Here is a 21,995-nt window from a genome sequence, read left to right as displayed (position 1 = left end):
ACTGAGTGCTGAATAGCTAAATAATCAAATCATGTAACATAATAGCTGTGATAGGAATGGAAAATAAATTGTAGTTTGTGTGTTGATTCCAGTTAGCAATAATTGCCTGGAGTATTGGATTAAATAAGATGAATTCTGGAGCTGCAGCCACATTTGATGGGACAGAGTGCTCTGTCAGTGGAGTGAGGTGACAGCATGAATGCCACATACTGCCCTTGGCTAGAGTAAGATCTTACATGAGGATCTGAATGGGTTTGGTCGATGAACAGAGGTTATTTGCATCTTTTGATATTATGTTAATATCTTAGGTACTTTTTGGTTCTTGGTTACTTTCTTACTTCAGGAATTGGTATTTCCAAATGACTTACCCCTGGATAAATGAAGGAAGTAGTTTGAAAGGATTCTGACTTGCAGTATTTAAGTTGCCTTTAGGTTTGTAAATAATCTGTTACTGGGTAATTATATAATTAAAAATTTAAGCCATGTCAGAATGCATTTTCTTCACAAAGCATTTCATGTATCAAAATTACATACCTAATCAAAATACAGACTAAAAAATGCCAGGTTATTAATACACTTTTACAAGGCTTACTGAATTTTCAGAAACTTTATAATGGCAATGAATTGGCATGTGTGAATGGTTAGCTTTTTAAAAATTATTTACTATGTGAGTAAATCTGAGAAAGTTTAAGTTTTAAATGAATTCTGGTATGTCTTTCCTTTTACACATATCACATATAACTTTTGCAGGTTGGATTTGCTACCATTTTATGCAAGATTGGTTGCTACATTGCATCCCTGCATGTCTGATGTAGCAGAGGATCTTTGTTCCATGCTGAGGGGGGATTTCAGATTTCATGTATGTATTTAAGCGTTTATTTTGTAATATGTATATATTCTAGTAAGTTGAGTGAGGATTCTTTGGTTGAACATAACAATTTTGTTGATAAGTGTACTTTTGAAATTGATAGTGGCATAGTAGTTGAGAATTTATGGAATTTAAAATTTTTAAAGTGTAGGTGTACTTAACAACGCTTAAAGTTGATAATGCTGCTTCAGAGAGGAGGGGAGCTGTTATTTTGTCCTCTCATTATAGGTATTGTATTTTTTCTTTTTACCAATTAAAAATCATTCTTCAAGGTCAAGACACAGGCCTTATTGTTGACCCCAGTAAAAAAGAGAATTAGCCCCAAAGAAAGTTGGATATGCTGCCTCACAGGTGTCTGTTGAGGTGCTGAGTTCCAAAAGTGGGAAGTATAATAGCTTTCATAAATCCTAAGATATCAGTGAATTCTTCTGTTGCTGTGTTTTATTGATTCTTGAAGAATTTTATCTTGGATACTGTTAAGTTCTTTAAACAGCTCTCCGGTAAATCCCAGAGATCTCTTACCAGGCAGCTTCCCTTCCTTTCCACTTCTACAAACCTGAACAGACTGTATTAGTAGTTCTCCTGTGTCTTAGTTACCCAGTCACCTTATGGAAGTGATATGATCGGTGGGTGAAATGACACTGCTCGAGACTGGTAGACTTGGAAACAACTGAAGTTTAGATGTCACCATAGCCATTGAAAGTTATATTACAAAACTCTACAGTAAGTTGTTGGGAGTGTCAGTAAAATTATTGTTTACTGTGTTCAGTAAACACTATTGTACTCAGGATTTACAAGTCAGTAGTATTGCTGAGCACTCAAAAAAGATTAGATGATTCCTGAGGTCATGAACCTCACTCTATAGCTCACAAATAAGATGTAAATATAAAAGCAAGAGTCAAAAAATAAATTATGATTATGTACTTGCAAAATGGCTTATTGGGGAGTTCAGAGCAAGAAAATTTCATGAGGGACAGATTGATCTCTAATTACTTCTTCTTTACTGTGTTTATTTATTACTATCTTTGTGATTAAGATTTTCCTGGACCATGTTTTGCTTAAATGTGTTTTAGATTTTTATAGGCAATAGTGAGCCAGGTAAGGTTTCTGTATTTAGAGAACTTGGGAAACACTGGGCTTATTAAAGCTTAACAGTTTTGTTTTGTCTTATTATAAAACTTATCAAAACTTCATGAGGGTAATTGTGCTCTGTAAATGTACTAGAGGAGTATGAGTATATATCCCATAAAGAACACACTTTGATAAATGCTGCTACTTCAGGAATAGATACAGCAGAAGTCATATTCTTGGTGATATAATTGATCCCTTGTACCAATGAGGATATATTATACCAGTGAGTACTATGAAAGTGCTATATCAATTATATGCTTCAATCTCTCAGCCAAACCCTAAATTAAGCAAATTGTTGGACTAAGTATGATTAGTGCATTTGGTGAAAAATGTACAATTAAGGGTATTCTATACATGCATACTTCTCTTACCCTGAAAATTGAAGTAGAAGTTGAAGACATTGGCATACTTTATACTGCTGCAATCTTGGGAACCCACTGTTCTCAGAATAGAAAAGAAGGTAGTTGAAGTAATTGATTACTTTCCGTCTCTCCCAGGACCTCTCCTTCCTAACTTCCTAATCTGCAAACTCTACCTAACTTATTTCTGTTAGGCTTTATATGTGTTTAATGTACAACTATTATCAAATGAAAACAAAGTAACAGCTACAACACTCATCTTTCATTTCTTCCTTATTTTGAGAAAGGGACTCATGTATCCCAAGCTGGCCTCCAGTTTACTGTGTAGTGGGGGATGACCTTGAACTTCAGATCCTCTAGCCTCTACTGGGATTATAGGCATGTGCCACCACATCCTGTTGTTTTGTTTGTTTGGTTGGTTTTTTTGTTTGTTTGTTTGTTTGTTTTCCTTTTTATTGGGATTTTTTTAAGATACAATTTTTTTCTTAAAACCATCATGGCAATATTCTTAATAGAGATCACTAAATTTCCTCATTACCCATTAGTTGATGTCCTTGTAGATTCTAAACCACTGGACTCTCCTGATTTTTTAGAAGACGTAATTCTGGTTCCACCATGTTAACATTGTGACTAGAGCTTAGTTACTCAGATGTTAAACAGGTATATTTAATGAGAATAATTTTGCTCTTTGAAGCAGTACTTGTCCTAAGAATTAAATGAGATAATCTATATATAGTACAGTACCTAATATAAATACTATCCTGGATCTTACGTTTATTATTGTTAATCTTTTTAAAAGTAGATTTATGTGTTGAAATTCATTAGTCTTCTTTTGCACCTCTTTGTTGTTGTTGTTGTTGTTGTTAGAGACAGGATTTCATGTAATTTGGGCCAGCTTTAAACTCATAATTGTAGCAGAGGCTGGCTTTGAATTAATCCTCTTTATTCCACTTTCCAGTGTGTACTATCTTCAGTGTGATTCCAGGTGTGTACTGTCACACCTGGCTCAGTCCTGCTTTTTGAGCGGGAACATAATTGTCTGGCTTCAATTAATGCTTGTTTCCCAACAACTTCATGTCACCAAATGTGTGTATCTTGCTACAGCCTGTCCAGTGCATAGACAGTATTTTTGTTCTTCTAGAAACCAGTTGTATCCACAAAACAGACTTATTATTTTCTTCTACAAACATCGTTATATTTTACTTCATTGAATGTACTTCTGTATTTTCCCCATAAATACAGTATATTTTATTGAACTGTTAAGGTTCTCTCATATTCAGTATCTATGTTCACCAAATTCTTGTCACAACATTCTGAAACACTCTAGTTCTAGCTACTTCTCATCATACCCGCTGCCACTGTCTTTCATTATCCACAGCTTGAGTTATGACAATAGCTCTTTAACCAGGTTTCCCTGTCTCTGTCTTCTATCTAGGTCCAATATATTGCCACAATATGATCATATTTGCCCCCTTAAGAATCTCAGCTGAGAAGTAAAGCTGATAAAACTATATGTAGTCAAAGAAATTCTAGTTAAACAATGGATTTGCTAATTTGACAGATCAATAAAGCTAATAGAAGTGAGAAATCAACATTCTTATATACTTCAATCAGGTAAGAATTTAGATAAAACAGTTCGGCAATATGTTTCAAGATCCTTAGAGACATTCATAGATTGAACAGCTCTGAGAAAAAGAAATTAAAAAGCTTTGTTTACATCATGAACTGTACTAGGAGAAACTGATCATCTCAAAGCCCAACTGTAGGTTTTTTTTTTTTTTTTTAAAGGGCCAGATAATCATGGTGCCAATGTGCCACACTGAAAAAAGGTTTTTCATAAAATTTTGTGTTCTGATAGTGTAACTATGAGGAGTATTTTTTTAATTTATTTTTATTTTACATGCATTGGTGTTTTACTTGCATGTATATCTGTGTGAGGGTGTCAGGTCCCCTAGAAAATGAAGTTACGGACAGTTGTAAGCTGCCGTGTGGGTGCTGGGAATCGAACCCAGGTCCTCTGGAAGAGCAGTCAGTGCTCTTAACCCCTGAGCCATCTCTCCAGCCTAAGGAGTATTTTTGTTTCTAGTATTCTTGGTCCTCCAAATTTTCATCAGAGTCTCCTTCCTAAATGAAGGCGAGGGCAGCTTTTGTTTAAGCAAATCATCCTCACTGACATTCTAAAAAATGGTCTTTCTACTTGGTTTAATTAAAATTCATTATTGGTGCATTAGCTTTTCACAATTGACCCGAATACCTCACATAAACAACTTAAGAGAGGAAGGGCACATTTTATTCATCTTGGAGAGTTGAATTGATGATTGCTTGACTCCATGTGTTTGGGGGAGAGCATCATGGTGGCTGAAATGTCACAGTAGATGGGAACTAGAGAAGGAACAAGAGAGCAGGAACCAGGTATACCCTTCAAAGGCACACCCCCCCACCCCCAGTGATCTGCATTTCCTCCCACTTAGGGCCTGCTTCCCAAAATTTTCCACAGTGTTCAACATATAAGCTTCTAGAAACATTCACAGTCAAACTAAAACAGTTGGTTAAGATAAGTGGAATACAAATATGTTTATGCAGTATATCTATTTTTTATTATATATACATGATTTTAAGCTTACATTTGCAATTATAACATTTTATGTACAATATAGAACATAAAAAAGTAAATGAAAACTATGAGGCAAAGTATGTGAGTAAAAGTTTCAAATTTATCCTCACCTTCCCTCCTAGTCCCAGAAGATTGACTGTAAACTTTTGAGACTAATGTTCCACCAAATTAAAAAATATCTATGTAAATTATGGCAAATTTACTTATTTATAGGCTCAGAGCAGATTACAGGGTTAGCATATAATAGATTTGTAGAAAAGTGTATTGAATTAGTGGATAAAGTTAATGTTAAGTCAAAAGAACAAATTATAGAGGGAAAAAGTGTCTTTTTGGACAAATATCTATTGGCCCTTCTAGAAGGACCAGCAGTTTCTTTTTTATAGGGGAGTAGTAAATGATGGGCATAGAAAAGTTTTAAAGATTTATGGGTGGACATATCTGCGCTTATTTGGTGTTGCACACTAACAGTAATAAATTTAGTTTCATCTATCTTTAAATAACTGAATTGGAAGCAGCATTTTTGTTAAAGATAATGTAAGGAAAAGTAATAAAAGTAATGTAAGTAAAATTTTACAATAGTAATCACTGAGCTGATAATATATAAACAAATGCATATTGTTGATCTGCATTTAGTTTTACAGAAGTATTGATTCTCAGTCTTTTGGCTAAGAGAAAGTATAGTTTTGCATAAATTTTTTGGTATGCCTTTGATTATAAGTTTTGAAGAAATGATGGTGAAGAATACTGAATAAGTAGTTGGGATAAGTCAGTGGGGTTGTTCCCCCCATCCCATTACAGTCTTTTAAAATGTTTTCAGCTTCTTTTCTGAACATCAGGAATGGAGATAATTGGTCTTTATTTTTAATATTTTCATAGTTTTGAAGGGAAGAAAAAATAAATCGCAGAGAAATAGGGAATAAAATAGTGATTTCTAGGTCAGGAGAGATGGCTCTGTGGTTATGAGTACTGGCTCCTCTTGGAAAGGACCTGGGTTTGGTTGCCAACGCCCACATGGTGACTTACAGCCATCTGTAACTTCCGTTCCAAGGGATCCAACATGCTTTCCCAGCCTTCACAAGCACCAGGTACACACATGGTGCATATATATACTTGTAGGCACTTGGACATACACATAAAATAAAAATAAACATTTTTTAAAAGAGTGATTACCAGAATCTGGGAAGGGGTGAAGGTGGGGAGAAATGCAGAGAGTAGCTAGTAGGTACGTGGAGTGCAGTTGGGTAGCAAGAATAACTCTTAATGTTCCACAGTACAGGAGGTTAACTGTAGTAGGTACCAAACTTCAAAATAGCTAATAAGGCTTGGTAGGAGCTCAGAGATAGAACATGTACTTGTTCTGTTCTGGCTGTATTTTCTGTTTGTCTCTAACCACACATATCTTTTTCTGGAAATAATATGACTAGAATGAAGTTTTTTGGCTCGTTTGTGATTTTGTTTTTGCTTGATATGCTTTTGTTGATACTTCGGGTTAGGTTTAGTATTGATGACCTCCTAGTTTGCTCTGGAATTTTAGTAAACATGATTTTACTTTAAAGTCATCACTAAAGAGACTGGGTATGGTGTCACACACCTATAATCCTAGCATCCGTGAGGCAGAGACAGGAGGACTGTTGCAAGTTTAAAACTACCTGGTCTATATAGGAAGCTTCAGGTCAGCCAGGGCTACAGAGTAAGAAGACCCTGTCTCAATCAATCAATCAATCATCAATCAATCACTAAAATTCTAAAAAGTCTAAATACCCGTTTGCTATAGAAAGTAGATGCCTGAAAGTCAAAAATTCCATTGCGTGTTTAGTTGTCTGGTTTATAAAAGTTCAATAAAATAATGATCATGAAGTATATGGCTGCTGATGAGATTAGCCCCTTTTTTTAAACTTGGAATTCCATCATATTATGGATGAGTGAAGTAAATTTCAGTTGATATTTGGGAAATTTGAATCTTGGTATTTACCCTAGTCAAGTCATATGACACTTTTGAGATCTTTCTCCTTCTTTCTCCCTCTTTCCCTGTCTCTCCACCTCCCTTCCCCTACTGCACCAGAAGAGTAACAGCTATCATTTATTTCCCTGAATGTTATCAATGTTCTGGATAAAATAAGTGGGCAATATTATGGAAAGAGCATGGAATTAATTGAAGATGATACCATTTCATGGTCATTGTTTACATAATAGATTTCTAGACTGTAAATTTGGATTTCTTATGAAAATATAATCAATCCTACAGTTAAATCTAATTATACTTATCTCAGTGTATCCATATTAGACTGTTTTAATGGAATTTTGCTACATTTGATTTTTTTAATGTATGCATCAGTGTAGAACTCAAACTTGCAAAGGATTTGAGCTTTGACACATGATTATTTCTGGTAATGAAAACAACAGTGAATATATTGCATGTTTCATTGTAATGAATTATACAAAATATGTAATATAGTTCATGGTATAACAACATCTGAAAATATTTTTCACTTAAATGAGCTTTTAGCATTATTATTTTTAAAGCAGCATTTCCTAAAGTGTGTTCTTAAAATATTGATCTGATGTGCTGTTAATTGATAGTGGTTAATATTACATAAAATTGCCTAGATTACTAAATAAACTTGAGAAATACTGATTTAAATTAAACAGGTTACTTTGAGGTCTTCTTTAAGCCTGAAAAAAACAATCAGTTGGTTCCCCAAATTACTTGATCATGGAGCAATTTTGCAAGCACTTCCTAGTACTGGTGTGGACAACATGGCCAAATTTTTCCTTAACTTAAAATAATTTGAAGACAAGAAGTCTTTCCCAATTTATTTGAAATATTTGAAGTGAATTAAAATATATTAAAGTAGTTCTTATCACAGATATTCAAAATGTTAATTATCTAAGCAATGTCTTTTATAGGTACGAAAAAAGGACCAGATCAACATTGAAACAAAGAACAAAACAGTCCGTTTTATTGGAGAACTAACCAAGTTTAAGATGTTCACCAAAAATGATACACTGCATTGTTTAAAGGTAAGTGATGCAATGTTTTTAATAGAAAATGTTTTTATATATAAATTATAGATAAAATGTTTAAATATTTGATTAACTTAAATCAAAGTTAATTTGTCAAGAACAGTAAAAAGGAATATTTTTAAATATGTGAGTAAAATAGAAAACAAATGGTAAGATGGTAGGTACAAATGCAGATATTTCAGTAATTGAATAAAAGGGACAAAATATATCAAATAAAATCCATATAAGTACAATACTTAGTTAAAATAATTTGATGCTACCTACAAGAGGGATGGTCTTAAAGCTATAGACAAAACAGGCTAAAGTAAAAAGACAAAGTGTACTGTATAAATACTAGTCAAGAAGACTGGGTCTCATCAGACTGTTTTCAAAGTCTGTGCAGCAGAAAGCATATTGGACAGAATCACTCTCATTTATGGAAAGGCCATCTTAACAAGAAAGTATTATGCATCTGGCAGCATAACTTCAAAATATATGAAGAAATAATCACAGTAATGAGTAGGAAGAAACAGTGTATACTATTAGAGTTTGATGAACAGTTTACCAAACCTTTATCTAATTGACATTATATTTGACACCAAGATAATCTCTTCAGATGTGCATGGATTGGTTACTGAAATACTTCAGATTATGTTTTCTGTCCATAATGAAATTAAATTAGAAATCAAATAATAACATTAATTATATATGGTAAAGTTAGAGCAGAATTGATAAACCTACATTTTAAATAATCATTTTTTTTCTAAAATTTTTTTCCTAAAATAAAATTTTACTTAAACTGCATGCTTTTAATGTTTAAAAATACTAATATTCAGAGCATTGTACATATTCAGAGCATTAAGCCTCCTAAACTTCCCTAGGGAGTCTCAGGAGAGTGCTTAACAGCAGAGGATGTCTCAGGCAAACCTCAGGCAGCTAAGAGTGACTGGGAGCCACGCCAGAGACTGTTTAAATATATTAATGCATTTTTGTGTAATCTTAAATTATGCAAACCTATGTAGGAAGTATACATGTTTCCTGACATAGAATTTCTGTTTCCAAGAATGCATTTTAAGAAAATAATCATCAGTCTATGCACAGATTAATCTGCAGGGATTTTTATCATAACTTTTTGATTTTTTTTAGTCTCTTAAGCTTACTATATTCTTGCCTTGAGTACTAAGATAAGAAGCATGTGACACTAAGCCCAACTTTTATACCATTTTCGGGTTTTGCATTTGTATATTTGTTTTCTGTCATTTTCAACAAATACTTCATATGTGAAGGCTGACTTTCTGCTTTACGCAGTCTAGTGAGGGTTTCTATTGCTGTGAAGAGAAACCATGACCATGGCAACTCTTACAAAAGAAAACATTTAATTGGGGCTGGCTTACAGTTCAGAGGTTTAGTCCATTATTATCATGGTGGGGAACATGGCAGCATGCAGGCAGACATGGTGCTGGAGAAGGAGCTGAGAGTTCTACATCTGGATCAGCAGGCAACAGGAAGAGAGAGGGAACCACTGGGCTGGGCTTGAGCTTTAGAAATCTAAGTCTGCGCCCAGTGACACACTTCCTCCAACAAGACCTCATCATTTCAAATAGTGCCACTCCCTAAGAGTTTATAGGAACCATTTACATTCAAACCACCACATGCTCTTGAAAAGATTTACATTCCTACCCTTTTTAAAGTCAGTGTTTTGACTGGCATGCAAAGAAATGGGTTTTATTGTAGCATTTTCATACATATATATTATTATACTAATTCCTTTTTACTCCTCCCCACTATCCTCTTTTCCTGTTTTTCTTAGTCTCCCTCCCTCCAAATAATTACCCCTCAGCTTTCATATGTTCTGTTCCTTTCTTATTCTCTCCTTACCCCTCTTTAGAACTCTTTCTTCTTCCTCATTGTTCTCTTTCTGCATATATACACACATAAACACACCATTCAATCTAGATTTCACATGATAGAAAGCATGTCTTATTTCTCTTAACATAATCATCCATTTTCCTATAAATGATATAATTTCATTCTTACAACTAAATAAAAGTTCTGCTGTGTATCTTTACTGTGTGAGTTCCATATCTTGCCTATTGTATACAACAATACAACAGTAAACATGGATGTTCCAGTATTTCTGTAGTATATCCATTGGCCATATGGTTAGGAGTGGTATATAGTTGGTCATTTGGCAGTTCTGTTTTTTGGTATTTTGAAGAATACTGACTTCCATAGTGGCTACACAAGTCTGTATTCTTACAAGCTCTAAATAAGAGTTCCTCCCTGCCCAGTTCCTCATCAGCCCTTTTTGTCATTTGTTTTGTTTGTTTGTGTAGGTACCTGCCTGTGTATATGTGCATGTGTTGATGGTGGTGGGGATGTGCCAGGTTGGGTGTGTAGGTCAGAATGGACAGCCTTTTACCTTGCTTTGGGCAGGGTCTCTGTTGAGGTTCCTGCATGTTAAACTAGCTGACTCACAAGTTTCTGGGGAGTCTCTTGTCTCTACCTCTCTCTGGCTGCTGGAGTATTGGGATTACAGGTACACACTACCATGTCTGGGGGATCCACACTCATGTCATCACAATTGGCATTGCAAGTGTTATAGAAACATCTCTCCAGTCCCAATCATTGTTTTTATTTGTTTGTTGGTTATTCCGATGGGTGACATAAAATCTCAATGTAGTGAGGTTTGGTTTTGTTTTTTAAGATTTATTTATTTTTGTGTGTGGATGTTTTGCCTACATGTTTTGCCATTTGTGTGCCTGGTCCCTACAGAGGTCAGAAAAGGGCATTAGAACCAGAGTTGCAGATGGTTGTGAGCCACCATGTGAGTGCTGGGAACTAAACCCGGGCCTTTGAAAGAACAGTCAGTGCTCTTAACTGCTGAGCCATCACTCCAGCCCTTGATGTAGTTTTAATTTGCATTTTCCTAATGGCTAAGGATTTTGAACACTTTTTCAAATATTTCTTAGTCACTTGTATTTCTTCATGTAAGAATTGTCTATTCAGTTCATTAATGTAATTGTTGATTGGGTGTTTTGTTTTTCACTATTTAATTTTGGAGTCTCTTTATAGATTGTAGATATTGCTCCCTTGTCAGATTTTCACTTGTGCTGTGTGCTGTCTGTTCATTCTGGTGTTTATTTCTTTTGTTGTACACAAGCTTTTGTTTTGTTTTTTGAGACAGGGTTTCTCTGTGTAGTTTTGATGCCTGCCCTAGATCTCACGCTGTACACCAGGCTAGCCTCGAACTCACAGAGATCCACCTGGCTCTGCCTCCTGAGTGCTGGGATTAAAGGTGTGCACCACCGCTGCCCGGCTGTGCACAGCTTTTTAAAGTTGTGTGATCCCATTTGTCAGTCCTTAATGTTGGTTCTTGAGCTATTGGAGTTCCTTTCAGTTATTTTCTGTGCCTTATATGTTGAAGTGTTTTGCCCATGTTTTCCTCTAACACTAAGGTCTTTGATCTATTTTGAATTGATTTTTGTATAGAATAAGGGGAGAGTTAGATCCAGTGTGTGTGTGTGTGTGTGTGTGTGTGTGTGCGCGCGCGCGCGTGCGTGCGTGTGCGCGCGCGCGCGCTAAAGTGTTTAGTCCACTGAGAAATTTCTCCAGGCCCCTTGTTCATGATTTCACATATGTCTGTCCAGTTTTCCTGGCACCATTTGAAGAGGTTTTCTTTTTTTAATTTATGCTTTTGACACTTTCATCAACAATTAGGTGAGTATCTGTGTGAGGGGAGGTTACTTTTGGGTATTCTGTTCTAGACCATTGATCTATGTGTTTGATTTTGTGCTAGTACTTTGTGCTGTTTCTTACTTTGTCTCTGTAGCATAGTTTGAGGTCAGAGATTGTGGTACCTAGTGTTGTTCTTCCTGCTTAATAATTGCTTTGACTGTTTAAGGTGTTTTGTGCTTCTTTATGAATTTTAGGATTTTTTTCATTCTGTGAAGAATGTCATTGGGATTTTGATGGGAATTGCATTGTGTCTATAAATTGCTTTCAATTATATAATCAGTTTTTTTTTAAATTATGTATGAGTGTTTTGTCTGCATGTATATCTGTGCACTGGTTGTATGCCTGGTGCCTTGGAAGTCAGAAGAGAGTATCAGATCCCCTGGAACTAGAGTTACAGATGGTTGTGAATCCACCATGGAATTGAACCTGGATCCTCCAGCCCCTTGATATATAATCATTTTCACATATTATTTCTGCCAGTCCATGAGTATGGGAGGGCTTTCCATCTTCCAGTGTCATCTTCAATTCTTGTTTTGACATTTCAGATTTTCATTGTAGAAATCCTTCACTTTATTGGATTACCTCCTGCCTCAGGTTGTTTGTTTGTTAAGCTTTTGTGAATGGGATTTTTTTACCCTCCGATTTCTTTCTCAGCAAGTGCCTTTAGCCACAGAGCCATCTAATTAGCCTGGTTTGTAGTTGTTTTTTTTTTCTGAGAATTTTTATATCCATGTTCATCAAGGAAATTGGTCTACGTAATTTTTTGTTGTTGTGTCTTCATCCAGTTTTAGTATCAGGATAAGACTGGCTTTATAGAATGAGTTTGGTGGTGGTCTTTCTCCTGTTGTAGGGAACAGTTTCATGAGCATTGGTATTGGCTCTTCTTTAAGCACTTAGTAGAATTTAGCAATGCAACTATCCTGTTAAGGGACTTCTTTGTTAAGGGACCTCTACTATTTCAGTCTTGTTGCTGGTTAAGGGTCTGTTTAAGTTGTTTGTGTCCTAGAATTTTACTTTGGTATGTGATATATACCTAGGAATTTATTTCTTACATATTTTTCCAGGTTCTCTTGGAATATGAGTTTCAAAGTATTCCATAATGATATTCTGGATTTCAGTGGAATCTTTTCTAGTTACAAATTTTTATTTTAATAATTTTATTTATTTTACTTTATGTATATGAAATTTTTCCTACATAGTTCAGCATCAACTCTCTTGGAACTGGAGTTAAAAATGACTGTGAGCCATCACGTAGATGGGGGGAACCAAACCCAGGTCCTCTGCAAGAGCAACAAGTACTCTTAACCACTGAGCCATTGCTCTAGCTTCTCCTTTTCCATTTCTATTATAATTAGTTTAGGTCTTATTTCTCATTCTTTTGTTTAGATTGTCTTCTGGTTTGTTGATCGATCTTAAATCTTTTTAAAGAACCAACTCTTTGTTTTATTGAGTCTATATTGTTCTTTTTTTAAATTATTTATTTATTATGTATACAGTGTATGCCTGCATGTATGCCTGCAGGCCAGAAGAGGGCACCAGATCTCATCACAGATGGTTGTGAGCCACCATGTGGTTGCTGGGAATTGAACTCAGGACCTACTGGAAGAGCAGCTGGTGCTCTTAACCTCTGAGCCATCTCTCCAGCCCTGAGTCTGTATTGTTCTTTTACCATCCATTTTATTAACTTACCTGATTTTTATTTCTTGCTATTTACTCTTTGTGTGTTTGTCTTTTCATTTTTCTTATACCTTGTGTGTGTCATTAGATTATTAATTTGATATCTCTGACCTTTTTCAATAGATTAATTTGTGTGTGTATGTATACATGTGTGGCACATGTGTATATGCTACCTGTGTGTGGTGCCTGCAGAGACTAGAAGAGGGCATTAGATCTCTTGAAGCTGGTGTTACAGGTGTTGTGAGCCCCACTGTGGATGCTGGGAACTGACCTAGAGTTCCCTGTAGGATCAGCAAGCACATTGAATGCTGAGCCATCTCTAGCCCTGATATCGCTGACTTTTTACTGTAAGCCTTCATAGCTGTAAACTTTCCCATTAGAACCATCCCAAAAGTTCTGGTAACTTTAGCTTGCATTTTCATTTGATTCTAGGAATTGAAATTTCCTCCCTGATTTCTTCAGTGACCTACTGGCCATTTAAGAGTGTATTCCTCAGATTAGGCTTGGTGCATGACATTAATCCCAGCACCTGAGAGGCAGAGGCAGAGACAGGAGGATCTTTCCAAGTTCGAGGCCAGCCTGTTCTCCATAGTTAGCTCCAGGACACTCGGGACTATATAGAGAAACCCTGTGTCAATAATAATATATTTATTTTTAAAACGAGTGTATGTGTGGTTGATGTCTAATAGTATTTCATTATGATAAGATATAAAAATTACATTTCTTTTGTATTTGTTATGACTTTGTGGCTTAGAATGTCGTCTGTTTTAGAGATGGTTTTATAGGCTACTGAGAAGAATGTATATTTCATATCTGTTGAATGACTATTCTGTAGATATTTGTTATATTGATTTAACCTGTGTTCTAATTTAACGCTTTTACTTTTTTCAATAGAGGGTTTTTCTGTGTAGCCCTTCCTGCCCTGTCGAACAGGGTGGTACCACCATGCCCAGCTTCTAACTTAATTCTTAAATCTCTTTGTTGATATTAGTTTGCCTGACTTATGTAAGGATGAGCATAGAGTTTGAAATCGCCTGCTCTTTTGTCTTTTTTACCTATTAGTTTGTTTTATGAAATTAGGAATTCCCAACGTTCCCTACATATCTATTCAGTATTGTTAAATCTTTTTTATTGTTGTTATTTTATATATATTTTTTGTATGAATGTTTTGACTGTATATGTCTGTCTACCACATGTGTGCCTAGCCCCTCTGGGGGTCAGAATAGGGCATTAGATCCCCTATGAGCCACTATATGGGTGCCGGGCATTGAACCCTGGTCCTCTGCAAGAGCAGCCAGTGCTCTTATCCTCTGAGCCATCTCTCTAGCTCTTTTTCATTGTTGTTACATGTATATTTGTGTGTGTGTGTGTGTGTGTGTGTGTGTGTGTGTGTGTGTAGCCAAGGTTGATGCCAGATGTTTTCCTCTATCTCTCTCCACTTTGCATGTTGAGGCAGGGTCTCTCACTTGAAACTAGTGCTCGCTGATTTAGTTATTCTAGCTAGCCAGGTTTCTCTGGGAATTAATTATCTCAGTCTCTGAAGCACTGGGATACAGGTGGCCACCATATCCAGTCAGCCCTTACGCTGGTGCTTGGAATCTGAACTCTATTGCAAGTGCTTTACCTGCTGAGCTGTCTAAGCCTATCCTAGCCCATTATGTGCTTTTTGTGAATTGTTCATTTCATTATTATGTAGTTACCTACTTTGTCTCTTTTGACTAAATTTAGTTTGAAATCTATTTTTCTTAAGGTAAATCTACTTTATTTTAATTGTTACCTTGAATTAACCTAGAAGGAAGTCTCAGTTAAGGGATTGCCCAGACCAGATTGGCCTGTGGGCATGTCTGTGGGACATTGTCTTGGTTGGTAATTGATATAGCAGGACCCAGCCCCCTGTGACAACACCATACCTTGGGCAAGTGGTCCTGGACTGTATAAGAAAATTAGTTAAGCATGAGCCTATGACTGAGCCAGCAAGCAGTAGCCTTCTTCCATGACTTCTGCCTCAAGTTCCGCTTGAGTTCCTTCCCTGACTCCTCTCAATAGTGTACTATAACCTATAAGCTGAAATAAACTCTTTGCTCTTCCAAATGTGGTCAGAGTGTTTTATTACAGCAACAGAAAGGAAATTACTACAGTGAGATATTGGAATAGCTATGCCAGTTTGTTTTCAGCTTTTATTTGCTTTATATATTTGCATATACATAGATTTCCATCCTTTACCTAGTCTGCATCTTTGTTAGTGAGATGTGTTTCTTACAGACAAGTAGTTAGATCTTGTTATGTTTTATTTAATAAGCTAGTTATATTTTTTTGTATTGATGATATGAGCCCATTTACATTTAAGGTAAGCCATCTACATGAATGCACACATATACATAAACTACACACATACATAATAAAGAAAAATAAATACATAAATATAGAAAAGTATTTGATATCAGTTTCCTTTTCTGAAAAGAAAGATGTTAAGTATATTTAAGTTTTTAGTAAAAATTTGATGGTGAACAAAATATTCAGCAGTAAAACTTACTAAAGTAGGCTTGATTTTCATCATTGACATATTCAGAGGCATGTATTATTTTCTTTCTCTCTTAGAATTGATGTGTTGTCTTTGTAGTTTTTCATCATTTTTATTATTCCAGATGCTTCTGTCAGACTTTTCTCATCATCATATTGAAATGGCGTGTACTCTACTGGAGACTTGTGGACGATTTCTTTTCAGATCTCCAGAATCACATCTGAGGACCAGTGTGCTTTTGGTAAGGGCTTGTAGATCCTGGTAAGAAGTTGAGGGTCTTGATACCTCAGTGTTTCAAAGTATTAATCAGTGTTGGTTGTCTTCCTTTGCCATTTGAGTATAAGCATTTCTGCCTAACGTAGAACATCCTACACAAATGAACTGCCATCCTGGAAAGTCAGGAATTTTTTTTCACCTTGTTGCCAGTTCAAAGAAGAATTAATGAGCTGACAGTACAGTTCGGTGGTAAAGGCACTTGCTGTGCAAGCCTGGTAACATGAGCTTGATTCCCAGAACCCACACAAAAAGATACGACAGAACCGACTCCATAAAGTTGTTCCCTGGCCTACATACCTGTGCTGTGACACATGAATACATTGCATGTGCACATATGCATACACATACTAATAATATAATTTTTTATTAAAGGAGAATGAAGCTACCCCATAAAAACAGACAAATTATTCAAATGAGTAGGTATTTAGTACTATTAGGTAGAGATCATCTTTGTGCTATGTTTTTACCCATTTCTAATGTGTCATGTAAACATATAAAGTATAACCTAAAAGTTATCAAATTAATTTTTATAATAAAGTTATAAAATGGGGCTTTAAAGATGGAGTAGTGGTTCAGACCACGTACTGCTCTTACAGAGGACCTAAGTTTTGTTCCTGGCACATGGTTTAGGTGATTCACAGCCTCCTGTAACCCCAGCTGCAAGAGATCTGACACCCTATTCTGGCCTCTACAGGCACCACACACATATGCACATGTGTACAAACCGTTTATACATAAAAATATATTTTAAAATTAGGAGGAAATCATAAAATATAGTCTTAAATTTGGAAGAGAATTTGTTTAGCTGATTAGGATTTGAAATGGCCATCAAGTTTATTAAGCATTACTACATTTATTAATGATATCTAAGCATCTGCTTAAAGACTTTGGTGTAGAGAAAGGTAATGCGTGTAGGAGTAGTTAAGTAGATTCTGTAATATAACCCACTACACATGTCTTGGTTGTGACATTTTATCTCTCTTACTTTATAGTCTAGTTTTGAGGATGAATAGTTTTCTGGTGAGATTTGAAATGAAGAAATGTGAATTTTTTTGTATGATTTCTTGGCAGAAACTGTTCATGTAATGACCATCAAATGAAACCAATATGCTAGGATTCTCTATTCCTAGCTTAATTTCTGTTCTCAATAGTAAGGCTAAAAAAGGGGGGGATGGGCAAGGAATTCACTTAACTTCTCAGGATGCAAACTATTGTGCTGCTACAATTTTTAGAACATACTAGTTCATGACTACTTGGCCTTAGATGGTACCCCATAAAATAGTAAAAGAGTACTGCTATAAATGTGACTTAATCTATAACTATGCAAGCCTATATTAACCTAAGGAGTGTAAGGCTCAAATGTGTAAGTGAAATTAAGGAATAAGAATCAAATAAAAGTGCAACTCTGACTTGAGCCGATCTGTGTGTAACTGATTATAAATACCTTCTCAGAGTTTATGCCATCCAGTATTATACCATTTAATCTGGAATATCTCTACAGACAAGAAAACTATTATCCCCCACGGTCTTAGAACTTAGTGTGCTCAGCTTCAGCTTGAAGTGTGACTGGAAAGGTCTCGTCCTCATCAGAATTTTTAGTCTCTATACCATTGCCTTTTCAGAGCAGGTAAGTGGTTTTATTTCGTGCATTGTGGAATGTTTTGGTTAATCTAGACATTTTCTTCTAGGAGCAAATGATGAGAAAGAAACAAGCAATGCATCTTGATGCACGATATGTTACAATGGTTGAGAATGCATACTACTACTGCAACCCACCTCCAGCTGAAAAGACAGTGAGAAAGAAACGTCCTCCTCTTCAGGAGTATGTCCGCAAACTTCTGTACAAGGATCTCTCTAAGGTCACTACTGAGAAGGTAAAATCTGAATCAGATCATTTAGTAATAGTTGCCTTGAAATTTGTGATGCTGCTGCACTCATATATATTCTAGAACAAGTAGGGGTTGATCAGGGTTCTAATATGAATGATTTTGTTTAAGTCATCCTTGGAAAGAATTCATCTGATGCTACAGAATATTTAAGACATGTGTTTTATATTTTATATAACTTTTTATCATTAAAATGTTTCACTTCTAAACTTAATTGTGATACTGTACATATTTAAAACTTTTTATCTTTTTTGTTGTTGTTCTTTTTGTGTTTTTGTTTTTGGTGTTTGCAGGGGTGCTGGTGGTAACCAGGGCTTTGTGCATGCTAGACAGGTAACTGGTGCATGATCCCTCTGAAATTTCATAATTTGGGATATCTATTTTTTTTTTCTGGAGAGAATCCCAGCAGGATGATTTTTTTTTCCTTCAGAAACTAAGAATCACTTACCTTAATTGTTGTGGTTACCTTGTTAAAAACTTTACTTCTACAATGGACAGAATGTTTCTTTGTTAACTTTAAAGTTGGCACATTATAAAGTGCTGAGCTCCTTTTTGTTTAGGGTAGAAAGTGATAAGAAATGACTACATCTTTGAAAATTGAAGCTGTCTTTCAGAGTTGTTTAAAACAGTTTTAGAATGGAAAGCATTAAAAGCTTCCATAGTGATGAAGTGATGACATTTCTAGTGAAAGTGATGAGGAGAGCATGCCCAGTACTTGAAAGATGGTTACAGAAAGCAGATAGACATGAAAGGACTGTTTCACAATCTGCTAGTGGTATCTGTTTTCTTCCATAGCAAAAGTGGAAACAGTCTGTCTTCAGGGAGAGCTCTGCTGATTATCTTGTTTCTAAGAAATTTTGAAATAGTAAAACTAGCATATAGAGCATTTTTATTTTACCAGATACTTCAATATGCACTGCACATATGTTAACTAGTTTAATTCTGTGAACTAGGAAATAAGTGTTAGTACTTTTATTATTTACCATTTTACACACAAGGAAACGGAGGTTATCCTCTCTCTTAAGTGACTTAAAACATTTGTGTATGTGTGTATGTATACATGTTTGTGTGTGTTCATGTGTATGCACATGCATGTGGAAGCCATAAGGTTAATGACAGGTGTTTTCTCTTGCTAAACCTGGAACTCACAAATTCAGCTTTCCTGGCTTGTCAGCAAACTTCAGGGAGCTCCCTGTCCCTGCCTTTCCAGCATTGGAATTGCAGGAGGGTGTGGTCCTGCCTGGCCACACTTTTTTTATGTGGACTTTGAGGCCCTCACGATCGCATGGCAAGCACTTCATTGCTGAGCCTCTTCCCCAACTTGATTTTTAAATTTTTTAAGGCTATCAAATAATGAGTCTCATTATGGCTTTTTCATACATAATGTGTCATTATATTTTTCCCTACTTCTACCCTCCCCTAAGCCCTCTTGTCTTCTTGATTCCCTTCTGCCCTCCCGTTAGTCTCTTCTGCTTTCATCTCATGTATTCCTTTACCCTCCCTTATTCTTCGATTCCCCTTCATCTATGTCTTCATCCCCCAAGTTTTCTTTATACTTTGTATCCTACAATACACACACACACACACACATAAATTTAAATTTAAGAGTCCACATGGGAGGGAACATGTGATATATGTCTGAGCATGACTTACCTTGCTTAACATAATGATCTGTAGCTCTATTTTCCTACAAATCTCTTAAAATCTTTCTTTCTTTCTTTCTTTTTTTGGGGGGCGGGTTTCAAGACAGGGTTTCTCTGTGTAGCTTTGCGCCTTTCCTGGAACTCGCTGGCCTCGAACTCACAGAGATCCGCCTGCCTCTACCTCCCGAGTGCTGGGATTAAAGGCATGCACTACCACCGCCCGGCCTCTTAATTTCATTTTTACAGAGTAAGATTCCATTGTGTACTGCATTTTTTTATTCATCCTCTGTTGGTGGGCATCTTTATTGATTCTCATAACTTAAACTGTTGTAAAAAGTACATCAGTAAACATGGATGTTCAGGTATCTCTGTGGTATAGTAACTTAGAATACTTTAGATATATACCCAGGTAGTATATTTGGTTATATGATAGTAGTTCTGTTATTAGTTTTCTTGAAGAATATCCACATTCACTTCCATAGTGGCTATACTAGTATTCCTACCAGTTGTGATGCAGGGTTCTTATCTTTTCTCCTCCTCCTCATCCTTCTTTCTTCTTCTTCCTCCTCCTCTTTGTCTTCTTCCTTTTCTTCTTCCTCTTCCTCCTCTTCCTCTTCTTCCTCTTTCTCTCCCTCCTCCTCCTCCTCTTCTTCTTTTCCTCTTCTGTTTTTTTTTTTCTTTTTTTTCATGCAGACAGGGTCTCTCTACATAGTCCTGACTGTCCTGGAACTTACTATATAGGCCAGGCTGACTTTGAACTCACAGATCCACCTGCCTCTGCCTCCTGAATGCTGGAATGAAAGGCATGTGCCACCACCACTGGCTCTTCCTACATTCTTTTTTTTTTTTTTTTTTTTTTTTTTAAAGATTTATTTATTTATTATGCATATAGTATTCTGCCTACACACCAGAAGAAGGCACCAGATCAAATTACAGATGGTTGTGAGCCACCATGTGGTGCTGGGAATTGAACTTAGGACCTCAGGAAGAACGGCCAGTGCTCTTAACCTCTGAGCCATCTCTCCAGTCCTCTTCCTACATTCTTACCAGCATTTGTTGTCATTTGTTTTCTTGATGATAGTCATTATGATTGGGGTAACATGAACTCATAGTGTAGTTTAATTTGTCTTTCTTTGATGGCTTAGTATTTTGAATACTTTTTCACATATTTATTGCCATTTGTATTTCTTCCTGTTTATTTATTTATTGATTAGAAGATATTGTCAGTATTTAACTAAACAATAATAATCAATTCGCATTCCCTCTATCTCTTCACTCTGGTGATTTTTTTTCACAACTCCTTTGTTAATTTTTGAGATTATTTCTTATGCTTATATAGTCCTTTCAAGAAGGCCTTTCCTGTGTCTGTGTGTTGACGTGTTTCCTCTGTTTTCCTCTAGCACTTTCAAAGTTTCAGTCTTTCATTACCATCTTTAATCCATCTTAAATTGATTTTTCTGAAGAGAGACGGATGGATCTAGTTTCATTCTTTCCCTAGTGGATATTCAGTATGATTTGCTGAAAAAGGCTGTCTTTGGTTTTGTTCTCTAATGTGTGTTTTTGTGCAAATTTATTTCTAGGTCATCCATTCTGTTCCATTGGTCTAAACTTGAGGTTTTTGTTAGAAATTTATTTTTTAAAATAAGATTATTTATGTCAAATAAGTTATAAGAGAACACTAATTTTGGCAAACTTTGGCCTTTTTCTTTCATTGAGCTGAGTCTTTGTATACTGTTAGTTTGATTATTTTTTATTACATTTAAATTTTTTTATGTGTGTATATGCCATGTAATTAACTACTAAGTCATCTCATAAGAACCTAAATACTCTAGGAATTTTTGGAAGTTATGGAAAGGTTTAGAGAATATTGATAATACATTTTCATAATTAATAAATCTTTTTTTACCCGTTTCTAAAGTAAGAAAACTGAACTATTTCAGATTTTAAAAGTTCTGTCCCTCTGCATGAAAATAAGGCTAAAGTACTTAAATTATTATACATACTTAATAATTTAAGCAATATTTTCTTCATGTAGGTATTGAGACAGATGCGAAAGTTGCCCTGGCAAGACCAAGAAGTGAAAGACTATGTTATTTGTTGTATGATAAATATCTGGAATGTTAAATACAATAGCATTCACTGTGTAGCTAACCTCTTAGCAGGACTAGTACTCTACCAGGAGGATGTTGGGATCCATGTTGTGGATGGAGTACTCGAAGATATTCGATTGGGAATGGAGGTAACAGATTTCTTTTATAGTCACCAGAATTTGTGGAGAA

At 35.7% G+C, this 21,995-nt stretch overlaps 1 protein-coding gene across 7 annotated transcripts in view; it reads left to right on the top strand.

The window, feature by feature from the left end:
• Nucleotides 1–21,995, top strand: part of Upf2 (UPF2 regulator of nonsense mediated mRNA decay) — a 121,692-nt gene that overhangs the window by 62,246 nt on the left and 37,451 nt on the right. For all 7 annotated transcript variants that reach the window (XM_028891689.1, XM_028891682.1, XM_037205975.1 and 4 more), the window contains 5 exons: nt 751–859; nt 7,880–7,993; nt 16,036–16,152; nt 17,876–18,061; nt 21,752–21,955. In XM_028891689.1, coding sequence (XP_028747522.1) covers nt 751–859; nt 7,880–7,993; nt 16,036–16,152; nt 17,876–18,061; nt 21,752–21,955 — 730 coding nt within the window. The remainder of the gene's footprint in view (nt 1–750; nt 860–7,879; nt 7,994–16,035; nt 16,153–17,875; nt 18,062–21,751; nt 21,956–21,995) is intronic.

Source organism: Peromyscus leucopus, chromosome 5 (genome assembly GCF_004664715.2).
Source record: "Peromyscus leucopus breed LL Stock chromosome 5, UCI_PerLeu_2.1, whole genome shotgun sequence".
Classification (NCBI taxonomy): Eukaryota; Metazoa; Chordata; class Mammalia; order Rodentia; family Cricetidae; genus Peromyscus; species Peromyscus leucopus.
This window is presented reverse-complemented; position numbering and strand designations above follow the sequence as displayed.